This window comes from Botryllus schlosseri, chromosome 16, assembly GCF_051294905.1.
Source record: "Botryllus schlosseri isolate E-star chromosome 16, Bs_hap1, whole genome shotgun sequence".
Taxonomy (NCBI): Eukaryota; Metazoa; Chordata; class Ascidiacea; order Stolidobranchia; family Styelidae; genus Botryllus; species Botryllus schlosseri.
In genome coordinates, this window is record NC_137251.1 from 21,660,382 (window position 1) to 21,687,635 (window position 27,254).

A 27,254-nucleotide genomic window follows, 5' to 3' on the forward strand; every position below is an offset into this window, starting at 1 on the left:
CATTTCAAATTCCACAAGTCAACACGAGAACTAGAACTACTCGCTTTTCGAATTGCCGAACTAAAACTAGAACTATTCACTTTTTAAATTCATACACTATAACTAGAGCTTCAAGTTTTAAAAGTTCGCAACTAGAACTACTAACTTTTCAAATTCCGCAACTCAAAGGAGAAGTGAAACTACTGATACTAACTTAACAAATCTCGCAACTAGAACTAGAACTAATCACATTTCTGTTAAACTAGAACTACTAAAACAAAACGTTTGTTAGTTGAGCGTCAACAAACTACGTTGGTAGTTTGTACGAGTCTGGCTCTCCCTCACCGTTTCAACTTTTAGGAAACAGAAAAATTACACCTTCGAACCTGCCATGTTTGCCTGCATCTCCATGATGGTGGCGGCCGATGTGGATGCCGTCACGTCCTATGTGGATTCAAGATTCGTGCAGTCCATGATTTGTATCGGTTTGTTGTGAGTATCGTTCTTCCATCCTTCTCTAATATTGAGTAGATCGTTTTATGGTGCATGTGTAGATGGCCATGAATTCTGCCATCGGCAAACAGTCGCCAAGCTAGTTTGTGCTAACAGAAGAAGCTCGTATACTATCTAGAAATGGTACACTGCGATCTCTTCACCCCGATTATTCGAAATTTCTTGTCAATGACATCCTATTTGGTGGTACGATTGTTGATATACCATGTTGTTTCCAATTCTCTACCAGTTGCTGACGATTACCCCTGACGAGTGTCAGCCGAAAATACTCGGGTTCATTTCAGTATCAATATAACTTACAATTTTATAGTGAAGTTCTGTACCTCCAAGAAGGTCTTCAAATCATCTTGCGTTTATTTCAGTCCTGCACTGATGGTCGCGCTACACGACCTCAGCTTGATGATCCCTTCGTTGAGAAAGACAATTTATAACGGCGTTGTTGAAGTCCTGTCTCTTGTGCTCTTCAACCATGCTCACACACAGAGTAATCACGATTCCAGCACCACAGTGGGTAGGTATCCAGTAATATTTTGCCTCAATTCGTGATTTAAAGCTGGGGTCCCTATCAGATTTCGACAACTAGGATATTGTCAACTTTTCCAAGTTATATTATAATTGGAAATACAGCTTCACAGATTTTCTCCAAATTGGACTAGAATTAGAATTACTTCACAATTTCAATTCATATCAAATCAAGCATGAGGATGGCAAATGTCTCTACAGCAAGCTAGGCTCGTTTCACAGAAACATTTCATAAATTAGATTAGAATTAGACTTATAGCATACAAATATGTCACAAATTAGATTAGAATTAGATCATTGGTAATTCCCTTAAGTGTCACTGTGATTGTGGCTACGTGGGAAGAGCGTCAAAGCGCTTACAGGAACGCATAAATCAACATGTCCCTAGATTCATTAGAACACGGTCGGTGAAAAGCTCACCCTTAACTCATCCGCTCAAGATTGATGCGGAACAATCAAAGGGAATAAACACTTGTTGGATAATCCCGACTGTGCGAAAAATTATCGAGACGACAGATTTCGCATACTCGGAAAGGGTCGCTCACACTTTCATTTGTGTGCCTTGGAGTCGACTTTATCAAAATACACCAGCCAAGGCTGAGTCAACAAAAAGAATTTGTGTATCATCTGAAGATGGTACATTGAACGTTCTCGTATTCGACATTTCGTGCTGGTGACGTCATATTTTGTGTTACGATTGTTGATGTACGCTCTTCTTTTGAATTCTGTACTAGTTGCTGACGATTACCCCTGACGAGTGTCGGCCGAAAATATTCGGGTTCATTTCAATATGAACATACTATTCAATTGTATATTGAAGTTCTGTACCTCCAAGAAGCTGTTCAAATGTTTATCTCACAAAGACATGTTTGTTCTAACGGATGAAAAGCAGTTTCTGGGCTTATATTTCAAGTATCGGTCCTGATGTACTGGACTTGAATAAGTCACTATGATGGTTCGAGTGGTATGATTCGTTCAGTCTTCCGTGATGACTCGAGCACAGGTCGAGTTGATACACAAATTGGCTCTAGTCGAGTCATTTTCTTTTTTCGAGAGTCATGACTTGAGTCATTATAATCATATGAATGCAACACAACATTATATTCCAAAGAAACATTTCACTGTATAGACAATTACAATTATCTAGTTGTCAAGGTCTGTTTCGTACAAATCTCGCTTCTATCCGCGATTTACAGTGTTGTTATCATTTTACAGTGCTAACGCAGACTGTGGATTCAAACAACGCGACGAATTTGGTGATCGCGCTGCGTTCCTTGGCCATGTTCCATTCTGCGGATTCGGGCGATCACAATAATATATGGGAAAAGACCCCTTCGCGACTGGTCTTGTCGTTTGTGAAGGAATGTTCATCTGCGAAATTTTTGCGACACGACGCCGCCGAAGTCAGAATCGAAGCCGTCCGTACGGTCGTGATATTGTTGCGCCCGTCTATTCCGCCTCATGTTACTACAGCCAATAATATACGAGTGAGTTGATTGGCAGGTTTGCGGCACACTATGATGCGAATCCGCAAATCTGAATCGAGTATTGGAATTGTTAGCTCAATGCTGAGTTTTAACCAAGTCGCAAGGTTCCGAGTCACAAGTCAATCTCGCTCTTCTAGTTTTTACTCGAGTTAAGTCGCGTCGTTTTCTATTCACCGAGTCTTAGTGTTTTTACTCGAGTCCGAGTCCAAGTCATTATATTGTGTTCAGTATTGAGCTCAATCCGGTTCAACCCCTACTTTTTTCAACTCTGCTTGAGTAATATAAAATGGCTCGCATTCATAATATAGTTATTTTCTGGCGCTTCTTCGATATACCCCCGAGATCGAACATATCACAATTTATAACGGAAAAATGAATTATTATTTCATGTTGGGTACGGAATATTAAGGTTGAAAGTGGGTTAGGGTTGGGGTATCTCAATATTAAGGTTTTGGGTGAGAGATATTAGGATTGTGGGTGAGAGATATTAGAGTTAGGGGATGACAGATATTAGGGTTGTGTGAATGACGTATATTAGGGTTAGGGGTGGTAAAATCCACGAACTAGCGTCCGGAACCCCCAACCCAACTATAGTTTATCCCCCAACCCTAACATTCGTCAGGCTCCAACCCTAATATCTCCCACTCACAACCCTAATATCCCTCCCCCACCACCCTAATATCTCCCACCCAAAACCCTAATATTGGGATACAATAACCATAAGGACGTAAGGAAAGGACGTAGTTTATTTTTGTCCTTGATGTTTTTGCGGCATATACACCGACTCATGATATACATACACACGATCTGCGCATATGCATACCGTGAGTGCATGATGTGCATATGCCGCTGGACAAGGAAGTGCAGATATAGCCTTTACGACTTTCTAAGTCGTGCACCACCCCTCCATGCTATCCCAGTAATGCATGAGCGCCAAGCAGGGAAGCCATGGATACCAGTGTTACTAATCAGGTCTTTGGTCTGACCCGGCCGGGAATCGAACCCACGACCTACCGATCAAGAAGCCGGACGCTTAACCATTACGCTATCTTGATCGGCATAACCCACTTCCAACCCTAATATCCAGCACCCACAACTCCAATTCCATGCTAATCCCAACACGAAAAAGAATTTATTTTTCCGTTTACAAATTTTGATTGTCTCGCTACTCTACACGAATCATTACAATTAATGCCAGATTCGTGATTGAATACTCGTATCATGCCGCTCGTCCCTATCTGTTAGCTGCTCTGTGGAAATGAATTGCTCATTAACTGCTTACGTTCAGATTTATCCCAACCTTTCTCCTGATATCGCAAAGGTTCTGAAGGACATTTTGAATCTCGTCATCACGGAAAGAGGTATGATATGGGTATTGAATTAAGGAATTGAATTTTATGTCAAGGCAATTGCATGGGTTAGTTTAACAAAAGGATTCATCAAATTTTTATCTGGTTACGGTCGTACCAACCAACGCCATGAATTAGCCTGCTCTAGAACAGTGGTTCTAAACCCTCGTTCTGTGGAGCTGTGTCGTTCTGTGTCAACATTTCTGTTGGTCGGACAAATATATTGCGATTTTATATATCAATTGCAAACTGAAGGGAATCGGACGCGTGTGCATTAATTAAAGGATTGGAACATCGAATATTAAGTTAATATAGCAATTGGAACATGTATTTCTACATCGTGTCGTAATATGCAGTTCCTGGTCTACTTTACCTACCGCAATACCACAAGTGCTGTACGGAACTATTCAAAAGTACTGTAGCATATAACACGGTATATGTAAAAGTCAAGTTGACATTTTAAACAAATTTCGTTACATTTTGACAGCACAATTTGGTAGAATCTGGCAGTGTAGTTGAGGGTAGCAAACAGCAAAGTCGCAGTTCTTTGAAAAAGCCTCCCGAAATTAAAATTAAATCGATATTTTTAACAGGAGTTTGCCTTGCGCAAACTTTTATAGAACCACATTTACTGTCAAAAAAGCAGCAGCAAATATCTCATAAAATTGAAGTTTTCAATGTTGCTATATTGTTCTTGACCTGCATACATTTATCAAAGGTTCACATGTCTGGAAAATTTATGTTGTGATTTTAATTTTCCCGAGCTAAATAGGTTGAGAACAACTGTTCTCAGGGTGGAACCCAATTCTTCTCCTCAACTAAGTAGTGCTTAAATGCGTATCTCCACTCTAACTAAGTATCGATCGACACTCAGCGTTGAGTGCGCGCCAATTCTCTCAACTCAGTTGATTATCGATTTCCAGGCGTCATTTTCCGAAGTTGTGTTGCCAGATTTTTTTAGCCTTGAACCAGACACGCGTGAACGATTTTGTCATGACAACGAGACGCTTTCCTCGTTATTTCGTCACAAAACTCACTTACGTATATGTCGATCTCACTGATTTACCTTATCCATACCCTTTGAAGATGACCCATTAGAAATATTAGAAGTCCTTGAAGATACCCACAACGTTTCATTGCCCCACAGAAGTATATTCGCAAGACGCCACAAACCCATTCGAAATTTATAAAGTTTCACAACAGGCCACAATAACGTAAGTGCAGGCCTCTAAGAACAAATGAATGCGTCGATATCGTGTAAATAAATTGAAAGTTGACATTTCTTCAGGATTTCTTTCCAATCGTAGCTCGTCCATGCACGAATCACTTAGCTCCTCTACCATACTTTGCCATATACACTCTTACATTTTCTCCCTGATATATTCAGCATTTCTTGTTTCCAAAAGCTTATTGCTGGTCTGTTGACGGCCAATGACGGGGAGTCTCGTCTGAATATTGAAAGGCCTGAAGGTATAGTGACTCCATCCCAACACGGATATCACCAAGAACTCTATCAGTTCAGGTTCAAAATGCTGCATCTTCCTAATTGTGAGATAAGCATTCGTAAAGTGCCGGCAGCGTTAAATTCAATCGCTAGCAGCAGCCCAAAACTTGTCGGTTTTGCTTGACGATCAACCTTTGTCGCCATTTCTGTATCTATAAATTTCAAATGGCAGTTGACATGACTTACGGTATGTATAATAAAATTTTATGGAACAAAATCCACCCAAGCGCCAGCTCAGTGCACTCATTCACTCAACGAAACTTGCCTATAACGAATTCATACAGCAGAAGTTACCATTCCCGTAAATCAAGATACCGTACAAGAAGCCGAAATGGTACAGCAGGCGCCACTGACGGGCGCACAGCCACACAGGCACCACTCCGTTCAGCAGAAAGCAATAGAGTATTTCATTATCGAATACTATACCGTACCAGTGTACGGTACTCCGGTAATTGGCGAACCCCGCAGCGACTGTTGCCTAAAATGCCTACAGTTGGCTGCTCGACCGCAAAAATTGACACTTAAGTCTGGTGGTCCGCTGACTTAGATTTGAGTGCCGATTCAAACGCATTCGAGTGTGAGTATACTTTTTGGCGCGAGTTGAGTAAAAAATTCGCTGCTGAGTAGAGAATCGGTACTCAGCAGAGAAATTGGTCTCGGCCCTCAGTGTCGATGTTAATACGGATGTTTTTGTGGCCAGTTTCGAACCAGTTGCAACGGAGATAAATTTTGTTCTCCTCGATTATTCCAAATATCCTGCCGGTGACATGATATTCGGTGATATGATTGTTGATATCCAACGTTCTCTCCAATTCTCTACTAGTTGCTGACAATTACCCATGACGAGTATCAGCCGAAAATATTCTGGCTTATTTCAAAATGAATATACTATTCATTTGTATACAAGTTTTTTTAGTATCATCATACGGATACAAGATAACATTATATTCAGGATGACATCACTTGATAGGCCTTGTCTAGTATGTCTTGTCTACCTTTTGAGACTTGGATTTTCATTTTGTTTTCTCTAGATTCCGATGTCAGAGTGGAAATTCTGTACTTGCTAGGTGATCGATTTGACTGCTACTTGGCGCAGGTGAGCGTCCTGTCGCGACATTCCTGAAATCTATCTCATGTTTCCATTGCTTTGCAGCACGAAAATCTTTGTATTCTGTTTACGGCCAATCACGATGAAGTATTCGAAGTTCGGGAGGCCGCCATTTCTACGATGGGTCGTTTAGCGGAACATAACCCTGCCTATGTAATGCCGTCGTTGAGAAAGATTCTAATTGAGGTGGGCCGGATTGAGAATCGGTGGTGACTGATGCCTTGGTAGCCTGCACACTTATCAATAACTTGATTTTGAAAATGCACAACTAGAACTAGAACAGGTCACTATTCAAAACTTTCCTCTACAACTAGAACTACCCGCTTTTCAAAACTCGCAACTAGAACTACAAGTTGACACTTAACAAAAGTCTCAACTAGAACTAGAACTACTCACTTTTCAAAACTTGCAACTAGAACTAGAACTATTGACCTTCAAAATTCCGTAACTAACAAACTAAAACACAAATAACTAGATTTATTTCTGAAGAATTGGCACACCTACTTTTTTTCTTTAATTCTCAACTAGAATCAGAACTAGCCACTTTTCAAAATCCGCAACTAGAACTAGAAATACTTGTCAGTTTACCGTCTGCTAAGTAGATTAATAGTTTGTACAAGTCTAGTAACCTGTGAATCTCTCTCAGCTTCTAGCCGAGCTTCAGCACAGCGGTATCGGGAAGAATAAGATGCAGTCGACGAGATTGTTGGGACAGTTGGCATCTACAGCACCTCTGCTAATTCGGCCTTACGTTCATACGATTATGCAGGTAACGTGTTGTGATGAGATTGTGGCCTGTATAGAGATAGGATCCCGGCATGCAGGCTATGTTGTAGCATGCTATCTGAATTTATCAGTAGAAATTTAATACTATTGTATAATGAATGAGGATTTAGGTCTGCATTATTTAGTTTTTAGTTCAACTATGATATATGGGTTGGACTCTTGACTCGAATCTCAACACTGTGATGCGGACTCGAACCTTTGAACCCTGGCTTGATTTGATTGTGAATTGATAATGACTCGACTTGACTCGAATAAATGCTATAAAAGTAGATTTGACTTGTGACTCGGGACTTTGTGACTTGGTTACAAAGCCCTTAGGCTGGCTTAGTGAGCCTTGTGGATGTGAATCACTGATTGTGATTTTTGGATACTTTTGGGTATATAGTTAGCCGCGAGACAGATTCTAATAAACGTTTCTCCCGTGCAGGCGTTGATCTGGCAACTCAAAGAAAACAAATCCAATTCCCCGGTCGCCGTCAGCATCATGCAAACTATCGGAGAGTACGCGGAAGTGGGAGGATCTGAAATCGGGGTGGAATCGGTGATCGACGAGCTGATGCCAATCATTCTGGAGATGCTCCAAGCTCATTCGAGTTTTGCGAAGCGCGAGGTGACGTTTTGAGTGATATCCGTTTATCCTTCCGTTAGTCGAACTGGCTTTGTAAGTAGACTAATTCGAACTAAAAGTAATTTACTTGTCTAATCTAATGTCATTCTAGAGTGTTTATGAGGATGAAATCTGCTTTGATATGGACTGAGCTATATTTTCGTGGTATTTCTTTCAGATCCCAAATTGAGTTCAATTCTAAGTTTCAGCGATTTTAGTAATTCTAGGTATAGTCTAATTTCAATAGATGTGTCGCTATAATCGTAATCTACTTCGGGGAAGCATTTTTTTCCAATTTTTCAACTCTGCTTTCAGGTGGCTTTGATTTGTCTTGGCAAACTGGTCCAGAGTACCGGGTACGTGGTGGAGCCTTACGAGAAATACCCGACGCTGCTGGACACGCTTCTGAGCTTCCTGAAAACGGAAAAATCCCTGCACTTTCGGAAAGAGGTAGACAGACAGGGATAGAGAGACGTGTTGTAACTAGCATGTAATTTTAGCCAGGTCATGGTATGGTATGGTATGGAACGAGAATTTTCCATACTCCATACTTGCCTTACTCTCTCCATACCATACTTGCAATTTTCCATACCATACCAACATTGTTCCATACCATACTTGATACATATTCCATACTTTCAAATACTTCAATATCATAAGTATAGTACCTTTTATAGCACCTGTATTATTGATATTTCGGATGTCACTATTGCTTAAACTAGCCATGATGCGAATCTAATTCCTGGTAATAGTTTTACAGAGTCTGTTTTGGTGAGGTTTAGTTAACGATGGTGAGGTGCCGTGTACGTCTACTCTACAGCTTCCACGAGAAAAATGAGATAGTCAGCTGACTGTTATCTAGGACCGTCCATAAAAAAGAGTGGCAAAATACGACCCGCGGGCCGGATGCGCCCCCCAACAAGATTTTGTCCGGCCCGCAGACACTTTCCCGTCTTACATGATAATGTGGCCCGCGGCCCCAGTCTGCCGAGATTCCCCACTACTTGCCTAAACGTCAAATTTTAGTGACTGTATGTTATTATATAGGTGTGGCAGGTGTGCGCACTGCGCAGCGTGCGAGAGTGGAGCTTACGCGTAAGTTCGTCGAAGCGAGAAGACTTGCATTATCGGCATTTACGATGCACTCAACCCTAATGAATTGATATCTTGGTAAATTTTGGGTGCCGGTCTTATCAAACGTTTGAAATCTTAATTAAGGATTGCACCGTGAGTTAGTTGATCAGAGAGAAGCAGACATTGCGGCGCCTGTACGACAATGCTGTTCTCAAATCCATATTGTATTGTCATTATCGGCGAGAAATGGCTTTGATGTGACATTGCAGTCGATAAAATACATCCATTAAATATCATTTATTCCTTGTATATGGGCGAATAATTTAACCATTCAGCAATCCGGCCCGCCAAGTTCCTTAATTTTCCTATATCCGGCCCGCCAACTGAAGAAGTTACCCGCCCCTGCTCCACAAGAATATCATCGCATTTCCGGTACATTGGCATGAGGCACATGCAAGTTTGAAGTAACTACTCGCACAATAATGTATAATATAGGCGCACCCATAAAATATCCCAGCTGCAAGCGATCAATACTGCAGCGATCTGCGTGATTATTAGTACAGTATTTGGTCGGGGTTAGCGTGGCGAGAATTTCAAACTATATATCTACCCCACTTCCTGATCTATAATCCTAATGCGAGAGCGTTTGAAATATGACCAATAAGTTATCTCGGTATGTAAATAGTATAAATGTGCGGACAATGTTTCAGAAGAAATGTAATTATCAATCACATTGAGCATTTAGTACGTTGCATCATGATTGCTTGTAAGCTGTCGTCACTCAAGGAATGAGGTACTGTAGTTGGAGTAGCCTACGTTACAATTATTGCGTCACATGATAGACTATGCTCGGAGACGTCGTGTCTAGTCTCAATAGAATATAGGATCAACATTACTGTTGTCATTATTACATCACTAAATCATGTCATTCCAAATGCTCCTAAAACCGTTGCACAAGCGTGTAGGCCTATTTGTTCCTACACAGCGTTCAATAGTTCACGTTCACACATAACAAAAGCGATCGTATTCCGTGAACAGTGAACAACGTACGCTTCATGAAGCTTGCACAGATCACGATAAAATGTATGAAACATCAAAGTATGGAAGTATGGAAATGTTGTTCCATACCATAGATTAAAATCTTCCATTCCATACCATACTTGCATTATTCCATATTCCATACCAAAATATCGATCCATACCATACCATACTTCCATACCATACCATACCATACCATGCCCTGATTTTAGCACGCAAACTAATAATCTCTTGCTATTTGACTCAAATCATAAGAAAAAATACTCGAGTCAGATTTGAGTACCCGAATCATTGTGCTCACTCCTACCGTTCGTTCAGGTGATAAAAGTTCTTGGACTCATCGGCGCGTTGGATCCTTTCAAGCACAAGGTATACAAGAGCGGGAATCAGCCCGCCGACGGAATGTCCGTGCCGGAACGCAAGGAGATGGGAGACTCTGGTTAGCTTTTTTCAATCTCGGAACTATTTGTGCGGTTGAATAATACAATCTTATTGACGTGAACCCGAATATTTTCGGCTGACACTTATCCGGGGTAATACAAAGTCGAAGTCCTTATGAATTCTCTACTAGTTGCTGACAATTACTCCTGACGAGTGTCAGCTGAAAATATTCGGCGTTATTTCAAACAAATATTTCATTCAGTGGTATATTGAAGTTCTGTATCTCTAAGAGAATCACCAAGTAACTATTTGCGATATTCATTTCGGTCTGAAATATACAAAGTAGAAGCATTACAGGACTACAAATCTGCCAAAGTCTGTTAACATAAGCAGTCCAAGACATTGTGGGATTCAAGTCAGGCTCTACTCACTTCTGTGAAACTCTTGGGTGATATCGGAAGCCTGGGATTCGTAATATACTCATTTTTTTACACTAAGCATGTTTGTTCAACAGATAAGAAAGTTTGTGTGCCTCAGTAAGTATTGCAAGGAGGCAGAAACCTAATTCATACTCCAAATAAGTACAAGTACTCCATTACTGACTACCACTGGTACTTACAGTCTGACTATGATTTATGGTAACTGGAAACTATTTGCAGCGTTTGGATCAGGAACCAGCGACGTTCTGATTTCACTCGGAAACTCATCGGAAGATTTTTATCTGGCTGTCGCCGTCTCAACGTTGATGAAAGTGTTGAAAGATCCCTTGTTGTCGGGGCATCATATGGATGTCATTCAGGTGGAATGATTTGGTTTTGTAGTGTTGGCCGCAATAGCACTTAAATCTGTGTCGAGTGTTTAACTGATTGGAATTGCGTCAAATTTGTCTGGCATCGTTTTTGTAGACACTGTATCAATTTCATGGGGTGATGAGTAAAATATGATTTTTTTTTAAAATGCATATTAAAATAAATTTCAAACTATCAGAGCTTTGCGATTGCCCGTTGGAATGGATTGAAATGTGGTGCGCATTGTTTTTTTAGGCAACCTGACAATTTAATCACCTAGCAAGCAAGATTTGGAAAAATCGTTTTTTTTATCAACGCTTCTCAAATAGTGCAACGAAATAGATCGACCATGTTATCTTTAATGTGATGTCGAACCGGCGTTATATTCATTTTAGTCGCGCAAACAATACATATTTCAACTCATACTGTCGGGTTGTCACTTGACAGGCAATCGAGTATATGATCAACACGTTGAATTTGAAGTGCGTTCCGTACCTGTCGCAAATCATACCGACGTACCTCGCGACGATACGATCTTGCGATTCTAATATTCGGGAGGTAAGGAAAGCTCTTTGTGGAATTGTTTTTGTAAATTTTGAGATCAAGTAATGATCTGGAAAAGAAATCCATTGGAATATATTTAGAATTTGAAAAGGACGTACGTACGTTTGAAATCTCCAAGTTATCACCGCCTATGGTGTCGAAACCGAGCAGCCGTTTCGATAGTAACATTTACAGCAGTGCTTACCAATCTTTGGTGGTATGCGTTATCCTCTCATGTGGAACCACGAATATGTTTAGTGTACCTGTAAATATATCAGAAGATTTGATAATCTAATTAGAGGAATAAATCAAGATTGAAAACTATGTTGTACAAGTGAAACAGTAATGTTTTATGTTCATAGCTACAAAAATTATTTTAACGAGTAATGACCTGGAGGCACAGAACCTCATTATACAATTAAATGATAAATAGATTTATATTTCAATTGACTATGCTCATTTCAGCAAGTAGTAGAGCACCTGATGATGATGAGCCCTGACGAGTGTCAGCCAAAAACATTCGGGCTTATGTCAATATGAATATATTATTCAATTGTGTATTGAAGTAATGACCTTATGGCACAAACATTATGGTATGCTCATTGCTCAATTGTGGCTTGTGATTAAAATTAATCAGATTTTCAAATCGATTCGCTGAAGGCGGTTGGCCAGCGTAAGCGGAATCTTCTAATTATGACATTGTTGAGAATCATGCCTAGCAAGAATTGGCTGGTGCCGAAGTCAATGACTGATATTTGAGTCAGAAACTCTACTCCTAATCAGAGTGTTGACCTCCAAAATCTTCAACACTGTCCGAGGGGAGTGTAACCCCTGCTTCTAGTTATTTTATATATTTTGAAAATTTCACATATCTATTTTGTTTCAGTTCCTTTTCAAAAACTTGGGTTCTATTCTGCTGACCGTGAAGCAACACGCCAGAGGTTTCATGGATGATATTTTTGAGCTGATCAAGGTATTTATTTACGAGTCGGAATTTGTACTGACGTCTGACGTGACTCGCGAGCATCGTGGGTAGTCACATCAAAAGTTTTGTTACCACAGTGTTTTTTGAATTTTATTTCCTTTCTACAGGAGTATTGGGTGACACCCTTTCAAGAAACTCTGATATCGTTGTGCGAGCAAATCGCTCTCGCCCTTGCCAGTGATTTCAAAGCTTACTTGCCGCAAATTTTGCCTTTCGCACTCAAGGTGTTCATTTACGACGACACTTCGGATCGAGCCGTTACTTTGAAGGTTTTTATCGAGTGCCTGTTTTTGATAAGCCAGATTATCGTTACTTGTTGGTTTTCAGATGCTCAAAGCGCTACAAGTGTTTGGTAGCAATCTGGATTCGTATATTCACTTGTTTTTGCCGCCTGTGATGAAGCTGGTGGATTCTTCGGATGTGCCGGCCAATATTCGGAAGTGAGTGTTTCTGTTTTATTGCGTCTTGTCCTTCTGTAAGTCATGTCGCAGGAATTGAACTGCTGATCAGTGTTACATAAATTTGGCATAGGTTTTCCACAGTTTCAATTGGGTCCATTTAGCCTTAGTGACTTACAATGTGAGTGCGTTAGCGACCTGATAGGTGTGATACCTAGAAAAAAATAAGTCTCAAATCATTACAAATAATACTCTGATACAAATACTTGGAATCACCGTGCATAACCCTACCGACAGTAATAAACTTGAGCATTGTTTTCAGACACAGGGAAAGTTTTGATGTTCTAAAAATTATACTGCATTGAACATAATCCTAAAAGCGATATTCAAATATATAGTGTTGCGAATTCCAAGATCTCGATTGTCTCCTTGATACTAATTGTGACCTGATCTATGTCCTTATTACAGAATGGCTTTGACCACAGTGGAGAAATGGTCAGAATGCGTGGATCTTCGTGAGCACATGTCGCAGATTGTCTTGCCACTGACCCGCGTCATCATGATGTATCCAGACTTGCGAGGCACGTGCATGGATATACTGACGTCGTTAATACGACAGTTTGGTAAAAGGTATTTCTATACTGTAGGCTTGTGCATAAATGGGTATTTTTTCAAATTGTACTGGATCTACTTGATAGAATTGTTATGCTGGCTAAACACCACGCTGTACTTCAAATATGCTCTAATCCCGTCATGCAGAAGTGTGGCTATAAAAGTAGAAAATTTCTGATTTATTATAAAAAGAATTAGGTGCGATTCCAACTTGTAGAAACCAAGTTATTCGTGTTGAAAATTTTGGATTTGATAAAAAATAGTATTTATGGTTAATAATTTTAATTCTACAATTAATAAACATGAAATTTCCTACTATACACACCATTTTTTTGGGAAACGTAAAATAATCTATCCTACTAACTTCGCTTTTACGGGTTAGTACTGGGTCAAATTTGTTATGTATCATTTTTTTATACCCACCGGTAACAATTTGACACCAAATATTCTGTATGTTTTTGTAATGAATCTGAAATTGTCCACCAGTATAGCATTGCTTCTACAGGTTGGTATTGAGTCAACATTGATTTACCCTACAGCGTTTTTTTGTTTAACCAACCCGGCAATTTTATCAAGTAGCCAAGTAAGATTTGGAAAATGAAGTTATTTTTGTACAGATTTCAAATTTTGAGCAATTGATTTTATTGAGGATACTTCTATCAGGTACTCCGTCTATGTGCCGATGCTGAGTGGTTTGATCGAAAAGCACAAGATCCTGCATCCAAACTATGACATGATGGTTTCCAAAGTCATGCTGGTAAGGACTGTTTTCTCAAGTTGTATCAGCACAAAACATAGTTTGACGTGGAATATGGAAGTGGTTCTGATGTTGTAACGATTACTGTTATCTGTTATGTGATATCTCAAATAATATGCCTATTATTGCCCAGAACAACATTTTTACATCATACATACATATTGATAATAAATGAACCCGAATATTTTCAGCGGGACATTCGTCAGGGGTAATCTTCAGCAACTAGTAGAGAATTAGAAAGAACAACAATCGTATCACAAAATATTACTTCACAGGCATGAAATTTTGAATAATTGGCGCTAAGAGAGCTCTTAAGCTCAGTGTACTATTTCTGAATAATACACTAACTCCTTTTGTTGGCACAAAATAGGTTGACATATTTTGAATAAAGCCAACTCCAATGCACTGGATTGAAGAAGGATTGTTGACATACTATGTGCTTTCCAATTCCTAATTAATTGCTGACGATTACCCCTGGCGAGTGTCAGCCGAAAATATTCGGATGACGATTTCAATATGAGTATATTATTCAATTTGTATGATGAAGTTCCGTACCTCAAAAGATCTCTTGATGAAGGACATACTTATATGAATTCAGTTTAATCGGCTCTGCAAATACTAGAAAAGCTTCTTGGAGGTACACAACTTCAATATACAATTGAATAGTATATTTAAATTGAATATACTATTCAAATACTAGAAAAATAACGACTTCTGTTTTGCAACATTGCAACGGCCTTTGTTGTTTACAGGCTGAAGACGGATTGGGCAAGGGGTTCTTTTCGTGGTCCAGGCAAAACCAAGCTCATGAAAACTCGAATCAGGGGTCGACGGACGCCATTGCTAGCAGCAGGCAGCATGTTAGCACCCAAAATCTGCAAAGGGTGAGTAACTGTGTGTGTAGTCACCATTGTGAATGATGGTCTGTATTCTGGTGCTGACAATATTGTAATATTGTGATCTACGATTTAGTACTGTGTAATTCAATCCTTTTCATGTCCATAAGGGATGTTAAAAAAACTTTTTTTTAAATCTTACGTCCTAGGCAATTAAATTGTCAGGTTGCCTGAAAGAATGATGCACGCCAAATTTCAATCCAGTCCAAGCGGTAATCGTGAAATTTTTAATCTAATATACAATATTTGAATTTTTTTTTCAAATTTTACTGGCAACCCCATGAAGTTGTCTACAAAAACGATGCAAAACGAATGTGACTCCATTCAAACCCATAGAAGCGAAGTTTTCTGAGTATTTCGTTGATAATTCTGGGATTACCCACCGTCAATGCTACTTTTTCAAATCCAAAATTTCCAACTGCAATATTTTTAAATTTCTATATTAAATTCAAAATTTGAACTGTGATAACTTCCGATTATGGGTAGGGACGGATTCGAAATGCAACCTGAACCTGACGATTCAATCGCCTATCAAGCAAGATATGGAAAACAAACTTTTTTCTATTTCTGACTCTGCTCATTAGGATACCATTACAGGGACTATTTTCAAGACATGCCAAAGCTAATTCAATTACGACTAAAAAAGGAATGGTTTGAAAAGTAATCAGGTCTGTAGTTATAAAAAGTTTGGTCAGCGGGCTCGTAGTTTAGAAGTAAATCGGAAATGCTCAAATTTGAAATGGCAAAATGCACCATCGCATTTACACACTACATTTTAGCAGGTATTAATTATATGGCTTTAAGTAAGTTCCCTTATCTGTGCACAGGCCTGGAAAATCATCAGACGCGTATCCAAAGACGACTGGCTGGAATGGTTGAGACGACTGAGTGTGGAACTATTGAAGGAATCTCCTTCCTATGCAATGAAAGCGTGCGGTGCACTGGCCAATTCGTATCCTCCATTAGCAAGGTAAGTTCGTTCTATGTTGGGTTATTGTGAAAGTTTGCATACATAGTGATCGTCATTTCTTCAAGTTACTTGAAGTTTTGTAGTGATCACATATTGTAACATCGAGCTTGGTCGCTTACTTTGAGCAGTTAATCGGATGTGAAACTCTAAGAAGTGTCCTCGCGACAAATGAAAAATTACTGATGAAGTTTGAAATCGCTGTAGTTTTACAGAATAGATCCAGTTTTAGTGATAAATGATGATTAGGCAGTTTAGGCTATTTCATGCGATTCTCGTGACAATTCATTTCATTCATGAAAATGATGTAAAGTGATCTCAAAACTACCGTCTACTTTTTGTAATCGAAATTGTTAAAATCAAATGTTTTTCCCTCAAAATCTAGTTCTAGTGTAAATGGAAGCAGTCCAAAACATAGCAACTTCAGTAAGTAGTGAAAGTAGGCTGAGTCTACTTGGATTCTGTAAAAAGTAGGGTTACATTCTTAGTGATCACCTGTGGGTATTATTTAAAAAGTAAAATTAAGTAGACCCAAGATGACAAGCTCTCATTTCTTTCAGAGGATTTGCTTCCAACCTAGAGCTTTGTCTTTTTTTCTTTGATTCTTAATCTTTGACCATATGTATCGTATGGTTTTAATTGTCAGAGCTCTCTTCAACGCCGCGTTCCTGTCTTGCTGGTCGGAGCTAAACGAATCTCAACAAGACGAATTGGTTCTCGTTGTCGAGACCGCTTTGCAATCGCCCGACGTGCCCGCGGAAGTGACGCATACCTTGCTGAACTTGGCTGAATTCATGGAACACACAGATAAGGTGGATTGTTATTTTCTTATTGGTATTTTGGTACGTTATGTTAAGTCTTTAAATTTTTAATGTGGCCATCAAAAATGCCGTATATCCTCATGTACTGTGATTTGAATCTGTTACCCAATCACTAACCACTGCTTACTACTCAACAGGGACCATTGCCCTTAAGAGACAATAACGGCGTGAAGCTGCTCGGTGAAACAGCTGCCAAGTGTCGAGCTTTTGCCAAAGCCCTGCACTATAAGGAGCTTGAATTTTACAAGGGCATCAATTCCCAAGTCATCGGCGACCTGATCAAGTAAGTTAAACTGTCCCGCACTCTGTTCACTGCGTATCTTGGAAGCGGCATATTAAACGCACAGCATCAAAAACTGGCTCCCTGTGCAGGAATCATGACTCGCATCGAATCTTTGTGCTGAGATTAGCACTACGGACATCTCCCCCCTCACTGTTACACTCTCACTTGCAATATGGCACCGTTGTGTAGGGAAATGAATGCAAATCATTTTTGTGCAGAATTCAAACGCTGCAACATTTGTGCAATATGGTTGATTTCGTCTCTACATCCCCACACAGCACATTAAATTTGCAAGTTGACGGACTGTATTGTATTAAAAGTTATATAAAAAAAAATATTTTTCCAATAGTTTGCGTCATATGTTTGACGACTTTTTCATACCTGATAATCGTACTCACTTTCATAATAATATGTCCTCGTTAACCGGCCGGCACCGGCGGGTTTTTCAAAAAAATTTACTTCACTTTTCAAAACTGCAAAACACGGACCTCAATTGGATTCGAAACCAACAAGTATTATTTCGGTGAATACAAAATTTGTACACCTATCCAACTACGCTACAAAGCCTGACGAGAGCAGGGCAGCCGAGCGTGTATAAAATCAGGAATAGGAGATAACCTTGTTATAAAAATGTACATGTTTTGGTGACTTCCTTATATAGTCCACAACGTATAGGCCTACCTAGTGTAAATAACTATGTGCTATTCCCTGTGACAGAGATGTCTACTTTCAAACAAGCCATGATTGACCACTTTTGCTTAACTAATTCGATCAATACTATCATTACACGGTAGAGCGTTTCACCATGAATACGCAGTCTGAAGGTGTTGAAATTCGGAATCCAACGATATATTAATTGTTGGTATCACATCCCATTGAGGTCGTGTTTTACTGCTTTCATAAGGGAAGCAGAATATTTCGGAAAAACCCACCAGCGGGTTGAAGAGAAATAACCTAACTATAAGATATATTGACCTCTCACGACTTATCATCTAGAATGCATTAACACAACATCATACATATGGATTGTTGTATGATAGATTTAAAAAAGCATCACGGGATACTAGAACTAACATATTACCGCTGTTGCCCTACCATGCCGACAAATGGCTTTGTCACTTGATACTATCCTTTCCTTTTTCTTCTTTTAATTTTTCGACTAACATTTGTTACCGCCAGACTGTAGAGACAAGTACCTGTTTGATAGGGGTGTGATCAGACTAGTTGACCTTCGAGGTCGTACCGATAATACCTATCTGATACCGAATACTGCATGCTCATTTTTTGGTGCCATCATTGGTGCTTTCAGTTTATGTATTTTGGTTGGATGAAATAAAAAACTCTCACTCTGTAAATCACATCTTTCTTTTTCAGTATCAATAGCAAGCTCGGGCAGACGGACGCAGCCGAAGGCGTTCTTGTGTATCATGAGAAGACAGCTCCGATTTCGAATATCTCAACTGTCGGTGATGATTCTTACAGTGGCAGGGACTCGGCTGAAGTGGTATTTGTCTCGTTGCATTTGTATTCTTCTAAAGAATGAAAATCTTGATATTTTCTGACATTAACGAATTTAATTTGATAAAATTTTGCCCGAACTATTTAAATTGTGATACTTTTCTACATTTGTGGTTGGAACTGTGTGTCGTTAGGAAGTAGCTTGGCAAGAATAGAGAAAAGACGTCCAACGGCGACATTGAAGTTTGGTGTGTACTGCTGGACCGCGAGTAACAGACCTGTTGCTTTATACGACAATGTTGTCAACTTACTGCTCTTGCACTTTTTAGTCTCCAGTTCAAGAACCACTAGCTTATATCCTATAAGCCAAACCCTGAGTATATCACATACTCAGTACGTATATCCAAGTCCGCATACTGTAATGACATGAAAAAAGCAGCGTACATGGTCGTGATATAATTTTTAGAGATTTTCTGCGATTCCCAAGCGTGTTGAAATGGCCTGGTACGAACGACTTCACAAGTGGGAAGAGGCCAAGGACAATTATTGGTACAGCCTGCAATATGCGGCTTCGACCAATCCGAAGGCTTCGGAAGATTCCACCTCCCATGAAACTAAGCTCGGCTACATGCGTTGTCTCGAGGCACTCGGACAATGGTAAGTTGATCATTTAGGCTGTATCTTGCGTCTCGATGGAACCTTGATTTTTTTTTTACTCTGAACGTAGCACTCTGGCCCAGCCAATGTCTCGATAAACTTTAATATTGGTTCCCAGAAAACTAGGCCTCGGGAAGAACCTTAACTAACCTGGCTAAATAACCATCCAAGATTTTCGCCTAGGCTCGAAAACACAGCATTATACGTCACAAATACATTACTATAGAATAGAAGAGGAACTGCACACCAAATTTGACTCTATTCCAACTGCTAGATGTAAAGACACTTGAGTTTAAAAAGTTTGATTTTATTATAACAGAATAGAAAATGAAATGGAATTGTTACACTCAACCTCATGAAATTGTTAAATTGTCTAAAAGAACGATGCTTCACTTCATTTAAACCGGAGCAACGCAACTAACTTTGCTTCTACGGGTTGAAATTGCGTCAAATTTGTTTTGCATTGTTTTTGTAGACAACTCAATGACAATGAAATTAAAAAAAAAAATCTATAATAAATTCCAAATTTTCAAACTTCTGTGCGTTGACCAGGGCTGTACCAGGGTTGTAACCAGGTCACTAGGCTCCAAGTCACAAGTCAATCTCACTTTTATAAACTCAGTGTCAAGTCGAGTCATTTTCAATTAACCACTCAGTCAAGTCATAGTTCAAAGTCAGTGAGCAGAGGCTCGAGTCCGAGTCATGGTATTATGACTCGAGTCCATTGTGTTGATTGATCAGTTTCCAGTTAAAGTCTTGTTACACCCACATTTTATAACTCTGTTGGGTGATATCGAATGGTTCGCATTCATGATGAACTAATTTTCCTCACTTTTAGCAGTTTCTGGTAGCATTTTCAAGTACCAGTACCAATAGAGGAAATTTCAATATTTTGGTTTCTTCACTATTATTCGAAATGACCATGAAATGTTGGTTTTGGCCGTCTGATCTTTTCACAGCACTGGATTTTGCCATTTCTTGAAGTAGTTTATTTACATAGGGATGATCTGCACACTTTTGTGGAGCAAGAATGGTCGCTTAACCCAGACGAGCCATACCAGAGAAAAATGGCCCGCCTCGCCGTTGCCGCGTCGTGGGGCCTCGGAAAGTGGGACTGCATGGACGAATACACTTGCATGATACCGAGAGAGCAATACGACGGTCCGTTTTACAGAGCCGTGATGGCCATTCATCAGAATCATTTCGTTCAGGCAAAAGAGGTGACTTGTTAAGTTAATATTATATTTTTAAGTTTGTAGTCATCAAACTCCCCAAATGACTTCATAAATAGTTCTATGTAGGGGTCTGTGACTAGGGCTGAGCACAATGATTTGAATATTCAAATTTAAATCGATTGGTAATGTTATGTTCGTGTATTTACGTTGGTATCGTTTCACTCTTATTTGTCTAGGATTAGTAATTACCGCCAATCATTATTTCCTCGTGTGTCGTGCTTTGTATTTATACCCTGTGTTCTGTTGTCTCGTGGTCTTTTCATTTAACTGAACTCTGGATCGTGTCGCCTGCCTTGAAGTTATTCTGCTGTTAATATATACTGATTTCGTATTGCAACCTCGTCGTATTGAGTTCTTGTTCAAACAAGATCAAGAACATAACAGTTAATTCTAATGATTTTGGTCGAGTGCTGAGAGATGATTGTTTTGAGTGCTAACAGTGAATTTATCAACAAGAAATATAGTTTTTGACGCTGTTTTCACTGTTGAAGGCAGTGCAATGAATTAGATTTGGTCGAAAAATATCAAAAAATATTTAATGTGATGCAGAACTGATGTTACATTCTTTATGGACATATAGATAAAACACATTTGACCTAAAAACAGAGGATTTTGACCTAAAAAAATGAAATTTTGACTTTTTTTTTTCAAATTAAAAACTTAATTTTGACAAAATTTCGCCCTCATGTATGTAAATGACGTGTTTTCGTGCTAGAAATGTAGGCCTACTACTTATCATCATTTCTTGTTGGAACTGTCTGTCATTACGAGGTAGTTTAGCCTGAAAAAACTGTTTGACTTGAAAACTGACAAAGTTTTACATGAAAAAACGTTATTTTAATAAAATCTGGGCATATGAAGAATACCAGTAGTCACATCATGCATTATGGTAGAAATAATTCAGATTTGTTGTAGTACAACGAAAGATACTTTCCTACATTATCGGGAAGAAAGTGTCTGTTCTTACTAAGTAGCTTGCCAAGAATGTAGAATGACCGTTCAACAGCAGCGGTTGTTGGCTGGTAACACTGAAGTTGTGCGTTCTCAGTGAATGACGAGTACAATGTGTTGTGGTAACGAAATCACTTTGCTTGACAAGACTTCCTTGTTTTATTTCTCAGTGCATCGAAGAAGCAAGAGTCATACTGGACAGCGAATTGACGGCCCTGGCGGGAGAGTCCTACAACCGCGCGTACTCTGCCCTCGTAAATTGCCAGATGCTGGCGGAATTGGAAGAAGTGGTTTGCTATAAATTAGTGCCGGAACGCAGACAGCTCATCAGACAGTCTTGGTGGGATAGGCTTCAGGTAGATCCCATTTGTATATTTTGATCGAAGAATTTTATTAGCCAACGATTGTTCAACTGCAATCATGTACCATTCGTATAGTCTGAAACCCACAATCTTTTACTTCATTTTTAGACAACTCAACAATTTCTTGAAGTTAACATTCAATTTAATGTAAAATTGCATTCTTGTGTTGCCATATTTCTTTCACTCTCTCGAATAACGAAAGCCTGGTGTACATTGTGGTCTAAATTTACAGGGTTGCGAGAAGAAGCTTGAGGATTGGCAACGCATCATTCAAGTTCGTTCTCTTGTTTTGTCGCCTCATGATGACATTCGCTCGTGGTTAAAGTTCGTCAGCCTTTGTAAGAAGAATGGACGGATGGTATGAAGAATAGAATTTAATTTACTGATATTGGAATACACCCCAAAAACGTTTGGTTGATACATGTCAGGGGTAATCTTAAGCAACTAGTAGAGAACATTTGTTTCATAATTCTGTGTGTGCGAAAAATTATCGAAACGACAGATTTCGTGACAGACGCTTTCATTTGTGTGCCTTGGAGTCGACTTTTATCAAATTGCACCAACCAAGTTTGTGCCAACACAGGGTGATTGTGTACGATCTAAAAATAGTGCATTGAGCTTAAGCGTTTTCTTTGCCACAATTATTCAAAATTTCATTCCGGTGATGTCATATTTGCTGATACGATTGTTGACGATGTTCTTTCCTATTCTCTACTAGTTGCTGATGATTACCCCTGAGTAATGTCAACGTAAAGTTTTTATTCCAATATGAATACATTACTCGATCGTCAATTATTCAACTGTGTCATGTTAAGATTGTAGTGAAAAATTAAACAAAATACTGCCTTCCGAAATAGGTTATCCTACAATCTGTCGGTAGCATTAGTGGCTGGATTGGAAGGGTTGTTCAAAAATAACTTTTTTTCTGGATTCCTTGGGATTCTCTGTTTCCATTGTTGAGTTGCATGAAACACCGCTGCCCACCAAATCTGACTCAATTCCAACAAGTAGGAGCCGACGCAGAGCTAATCAAAATTTTCGAATTTTTTTTTTCAAATTGACTGTCAACCTCATGAAATTGTTGAGTTGTCCACAAAAACGATGCAAAACAAATTTGGCGCAATTCCTGCCCGTAGAAGCGAAGTTATTTGAGTTTTTCAGTAATAATTCTGGTTTTACCTGCTGTCCAAGTTATTTTTTGCGAATCCAGCAATTGCGAATGAACAGCAATTGTTGAGCATCGTTATTTTAGACGACAACTTCACAATTTCATGGGGTTGATAGTAAATTTTAAATTTCTTTTAAAATTATTTTATAAGAATAAATTCAAAATTTTCAAACTCCTGTGCGTTCACATCGTACAGTTGGAATTTAGCCAAATCAGTGGTTCCCCGCAATCTGAAAAAAAAAAGTTAATTTTGAACAACCCTACGGGACAGGTCAGTCTGGATTGGATTGTAATGTTATGCTGTGGGAATGTGATCGACTTAGCTACATTGCTTATGCTGACTTTCCCTTCTGGTGAGTCAGTCGAAAAGTGGGATAAATTTGGCAATATCAACATATTATTTGTTGCAATATCGAAGTTCTGTACTTCTAAAAAACCTGTTTTAGCGTTGCATCTCCATCATTGTTACTGAAACAGGATACTTATCATAGGTAACTTCTAGAATGCCAGATGATAACGATATGCTTTTGTCTGCAGGGATTAGCGAAGAAAGTTCTCATCAATCTACTAGAGGTCGATCCGAGTGTGGACCCCAAAGCGCCATTGCCAACCACCTACCCTTTTGTGTCCTACAACTACATGAAATATATGTGGAGGCAAGGACAACATGTAAGTGTGTGCGAACTACAAATTACGGGGCATATGGTATACATTTCAACCGGTAATTGACTAGAATCACTGAAAACTTTTGCCAAAAATTAGTTTCAAAAATCATATAATCGAATGAAAGTCGGAAAAATGTCGACCAATCCCTACCAATTTTTCACCAAAGTTAGGATGTTCACCAAAGCACCTTGTGTCCAAATTCCAGAAAGATTACTCCATCAGTTTTAAAGATATGGGCCTTAGGTGTATGACTGATTTTTTATTTTGATGCGTAGCCTAGCCCCTGACATATTTAAACTTCTTTCCATTATTCCTGCCGAATGAAATATATTTTAACTCGGCTTTTCTCATAATGCCAACAGAATGACGCGGTTCGCAACCTGCAACAGTTTGTCACCGAAATGCAAGTCATGCCTCAAACGTTGACGGAAGCTCGTAAAGCCGAATTGAATCACTTGATGTCAAGGTATGGCCCGGTGCAGTGGAAGACTCGCATTTTCCGGCAACTATGACTTGTGATATTTTCGCTATGTCTTGGACATGGGAGTAGTAGATATCAAGATTTGAATTGGCTTTTAGGACAAAACTTCAATATCACAACTAACAATATGCTCATATTTGAAGAAACTAGCTAGAGAATCTTGGAGATGCAAAACGTCAGTATCCAATTGCATAGTTCATTGATATTGAAACCCGGCTTACACTCGGTAGTATGATGTCATATTTTGTGATACGATTGTCGGTAGACATTGTTCTTTTTAATTCTCTACTAGTTGCTGACGATGGCCCCTGAAGAGTGTTAGCCGATAATATTCGGGCCAATTCAATATCAATACACTATTCAATGGTGTAAACTCAATTGCTGAAAAATTCTTCCACGGCAGAATTTCAATCCGTTATCTGCTAATAGTGTAAAATAATTGATGCCTGTTGCGATATTTCAAATTTTGTTTCAAGTTTTCACCATTCATGGCTAACATTCGAATATATCGGGATAATTCGAATGGCGAATAACAATGTCAGTTATTGTAACAAATCATCCATCCGCAAATCCACCTACAGATCAGACTTGTAACAATAGATAATTCTGGTTTGGTAATTAGACTCATTACGGCGAAATGCCCATAAACTAACTCTAATCTAATTTGTGATTAATTCTAGTCTGATTTCTGCTTTTGCTGAAAATGCTACAGGAGTAATGTATAATGCGAAACAGGCCAGGCTTGGTGAACAGACATTTGCCATTGCTGTGCTCATGAAATGACCTCAGATTTTATATAAACTGGACTTGCTTTTGTTGTAATTCGTTCTAATTCGCAACTTGATTCAATTTCAAGTTTATGCAATTTCAGTAATTCTGATCAAAATCTAGTTAAGGAAAAAATTTATCGATGATAATTTTAATTCTAAGATAATTTGGGAAGCTGAAAATTTTCTAGTTTTCCAAATGTACCTTCAGATGTTACCGTAAACTTGGTGAGTGGCAGCAAGAAATTTACGGAATCACGGAGGAGCGTGCTCACGAGATATCGGCATATTTCAAGTTGGCTACAGAGCACGACAAAGGATGGTACAAGGTAATCGTTTCTGATCCACGATTGTTTCGACAACAATGTATATCTCAATTCTTCCCAAGGGCTGGCATTGCTGGGCCGTGATGAATTTTGAATGCGTGCAATTCTACAAGGGAAAAATCGAAGCCTACAAGAGCGGGAAGAAGAAGTTGCATCACAAAGGTTTGTTTCAGATTTATGAAACGTCGATTTTTGATGTGTAATTCCACAATTTTTGGCAAGTCTTTCGCCGTTCGGATTTTGTCATTGAGGTTGGGAACCATGTCATGCATATTATACGTAGCATGAGGTTCCCAACGCTTAACTTACCTGTACTGATAAAACAACATGAAATGTCACTGATGGACATAATTTCTTAATCAAGTGGATGATCAAAGAGGCTTATGAGTAGGGCGATTTTTTTTTACCTAAAACAGAAGATTTTGACCTAAAAAATCTAATTTTGACAACATTTTGACCTAACCTATGCAAATTAGGTGTTTTTCCACATAATGTTAGAATTGTATTACGGTACCTATCTTCATTTCTGGTTGGAACTGTCTGTCCCAGGGCTGGCCAACCTTTTCAGCCAAAGGGCCACATTTGATTGACGAACTATTGCGCGGGCCTCTAGCCGCGCCAAGCGCGAAAATTTTTCGAAGTTCATAGTTCAAAAATATTGTCACTTGACTATATTGCGGGCCTGCTGTAGGCTATATCGCTGGGCTCAGTTTGCAAGGAATGGGCTATAAGGCGCCCGGACATAACGATATCGAAAGCTTCGACCAAACATGCGTCAATCATTTTGCGCCTAGGTTTCATAGTCGATGGTCTTTCTGCGAGCGCAAATGCAAGGTCGCATATGTTGAACGACACTTTGTCTCGTAATCGCGAATATAGTTCGACTCAATCTGATACATTAGGCGTTCTTTCATTTTCACATAGGGGTAACAATATTAAAAGCAAGAAATCGAGTGGCAACATGTTACGCGAAGCGTGTAGAAGTTTCTTACTTCTGATAAATCTATCGCAAATTATTCTGCTATATTGTGGTGTACGAAGATCTACCAAAATGTGACTGGCTCATGGACCTGCTAATGCGTCGGAACTGATATTTTAGTCATCACATCTCAAGTGTGGCGGCCAGACTAATCAAATTTTTGGTTGGCCTTGCAAGTTCACAATCTGTGCAATCCATTTTTGATAATATTACTAATTTCGAAAATTACCTCGCGGGCCACGGGTTGGCTGGCCCTGGTCTGTCCTTTCGAAGTAGTTTGACCTGAAAAAACTTTTTTGACTCACAAACTTGCCACTTTATATCATCTTCTTTTACTTTCATTCAGTGTGCATGCCTCCTCTTTACATAGCCAAGGCCCAGATGGGTGTCTGATCTTAAGACTACTCCTAGTCGTTTCGGCATCTTCCTATTTTCCTATTATTCATTGTATTGCAGTCTTGTGATGTCTACATCACAATGGTGTCTACATCACAATTTTTCATCATGCGCTTCTTGATATAAGAACCACGCAATGCCCACGCAGTCTTGCTTCAGTTAGGATACTGCGGTACGTTGAGCATAACACCATGTCAACCTATTTGTTTCATTTCACTGTTTATGATTCACAATGAGCACACAATGGGCCGTGTACACCGGTAGGCCTGTAAAGTAGGCTAAAAGCTGTAAAATGTCAGTTCACCGACAGTGCAAAATCTACAATACACTCCAAATGAAGGTTGCAAAAAAATCTTTACTTTGGAAACAATATTATAATAGGTTGGACTTTGATCACATACTCACAAGGC

General features: G+C 39.3%; 1 protein-coding gene across 1 annotated transcript in view; it reads left to right on the forward strand.

Moving 5' to 3' along the window:
• LOC145459350 (serine/threonine-protein kinase mTOR-like) overlaps positions 1-27,254 on the forward strand; it is a 61,762-nt gene that overhangs the window by 13,075 nt on the left and 21,433 nt on the right. Inside the window, exons 13-42 of the mRNA XM_080337996.1 lie at positions 340-471; positions 855-1,003; positions 2,230-2,501; positions 3,790-3,862; positions 6,386-6,450; positions 6,508-6,648; positions 7,109-7,231; positions 7,676-7,858; positions 8,171-8,305; positions 10,286-10,406; positions 11,008-11,147; positions 11,584-11,694; positions 12,566-12,652; positions 12,772-12,933; positions 12,992-13,104; positions 13,531-13,692; positions 14,338-14,431; positions 15,184-15,315; positions 16,155-16,297; positions 16,941-17,106; positions 17,253-17,398; positions 18,773-18,902; positions 19,323-19,513; positions 20,514-20,733; positions 21,870-22,055; positions 22,294-22,419; positions 23,767-23,898; positions 24,258-24,361; positions 25,355-25,472; positions 25,532-25,631. Of these exons, the coding sequence (XP_080194122.1) occupies positions 340-471; positions 855-1,003; positions 2,230-2,501; positions 3,790-3,862; positions 6,386-6,450; positions 6,508-6,648; positions 7,109-7,231; positions 7,676-7,858; positions 8,171-8,305; positions 10,286-10,406; positions 11,008-11,147; positions 11,584-11,694; positions 12,566-12,652; positions 12,772-12,933; positions 12,992-13,104; positions 13,531-13,692; positions 14,338-14,431; positions 15,184-15,315; positions 16,155-16,297; positions 16,941-17,106; positions 17,253-17,398; positions 18,773-18,902; positions 19,323-19,513; positions 20,514-20,733; positions 21,870-22,055; positions 22,294-22,419; positions 23,767-23,898; positions 24,258-24,361; positions 25,355-25,472; positions 25,532-25,631 (4,157 nt within the window). The remainder of the gene's footprint in view (positions 1-339; positions 472-854; positions 1,004-2,229; positions 2,502-3,789; positions 3,863-6,385; positions 6,451-6,507; positions 6,649-7,108; positions 7,232-7,675; positions 7,859-8,170; positions 8,306-10,285; positions 10,407-11,007; positions 11,148-11,583; positions 11,695-12,565; positions 12,653-12,771; positions 12,934-12,991; positions 13,105-13,530; positions 13,693-14,337; positions 14,432-15,183; positions 15,316-16,154; positions 16,298-16,940; positions 17,107-17,252; positions 17,399-18,772; positions 18,903-19,322; positions 19,514-20,513; positions 20,734-21,869; positions 22,056-22,293; positions 22,420-23,766; positions 23,899-24,257; positions 24,362-25,354; positions 25,473-25,531; positions 25,632-27,254) is intronic.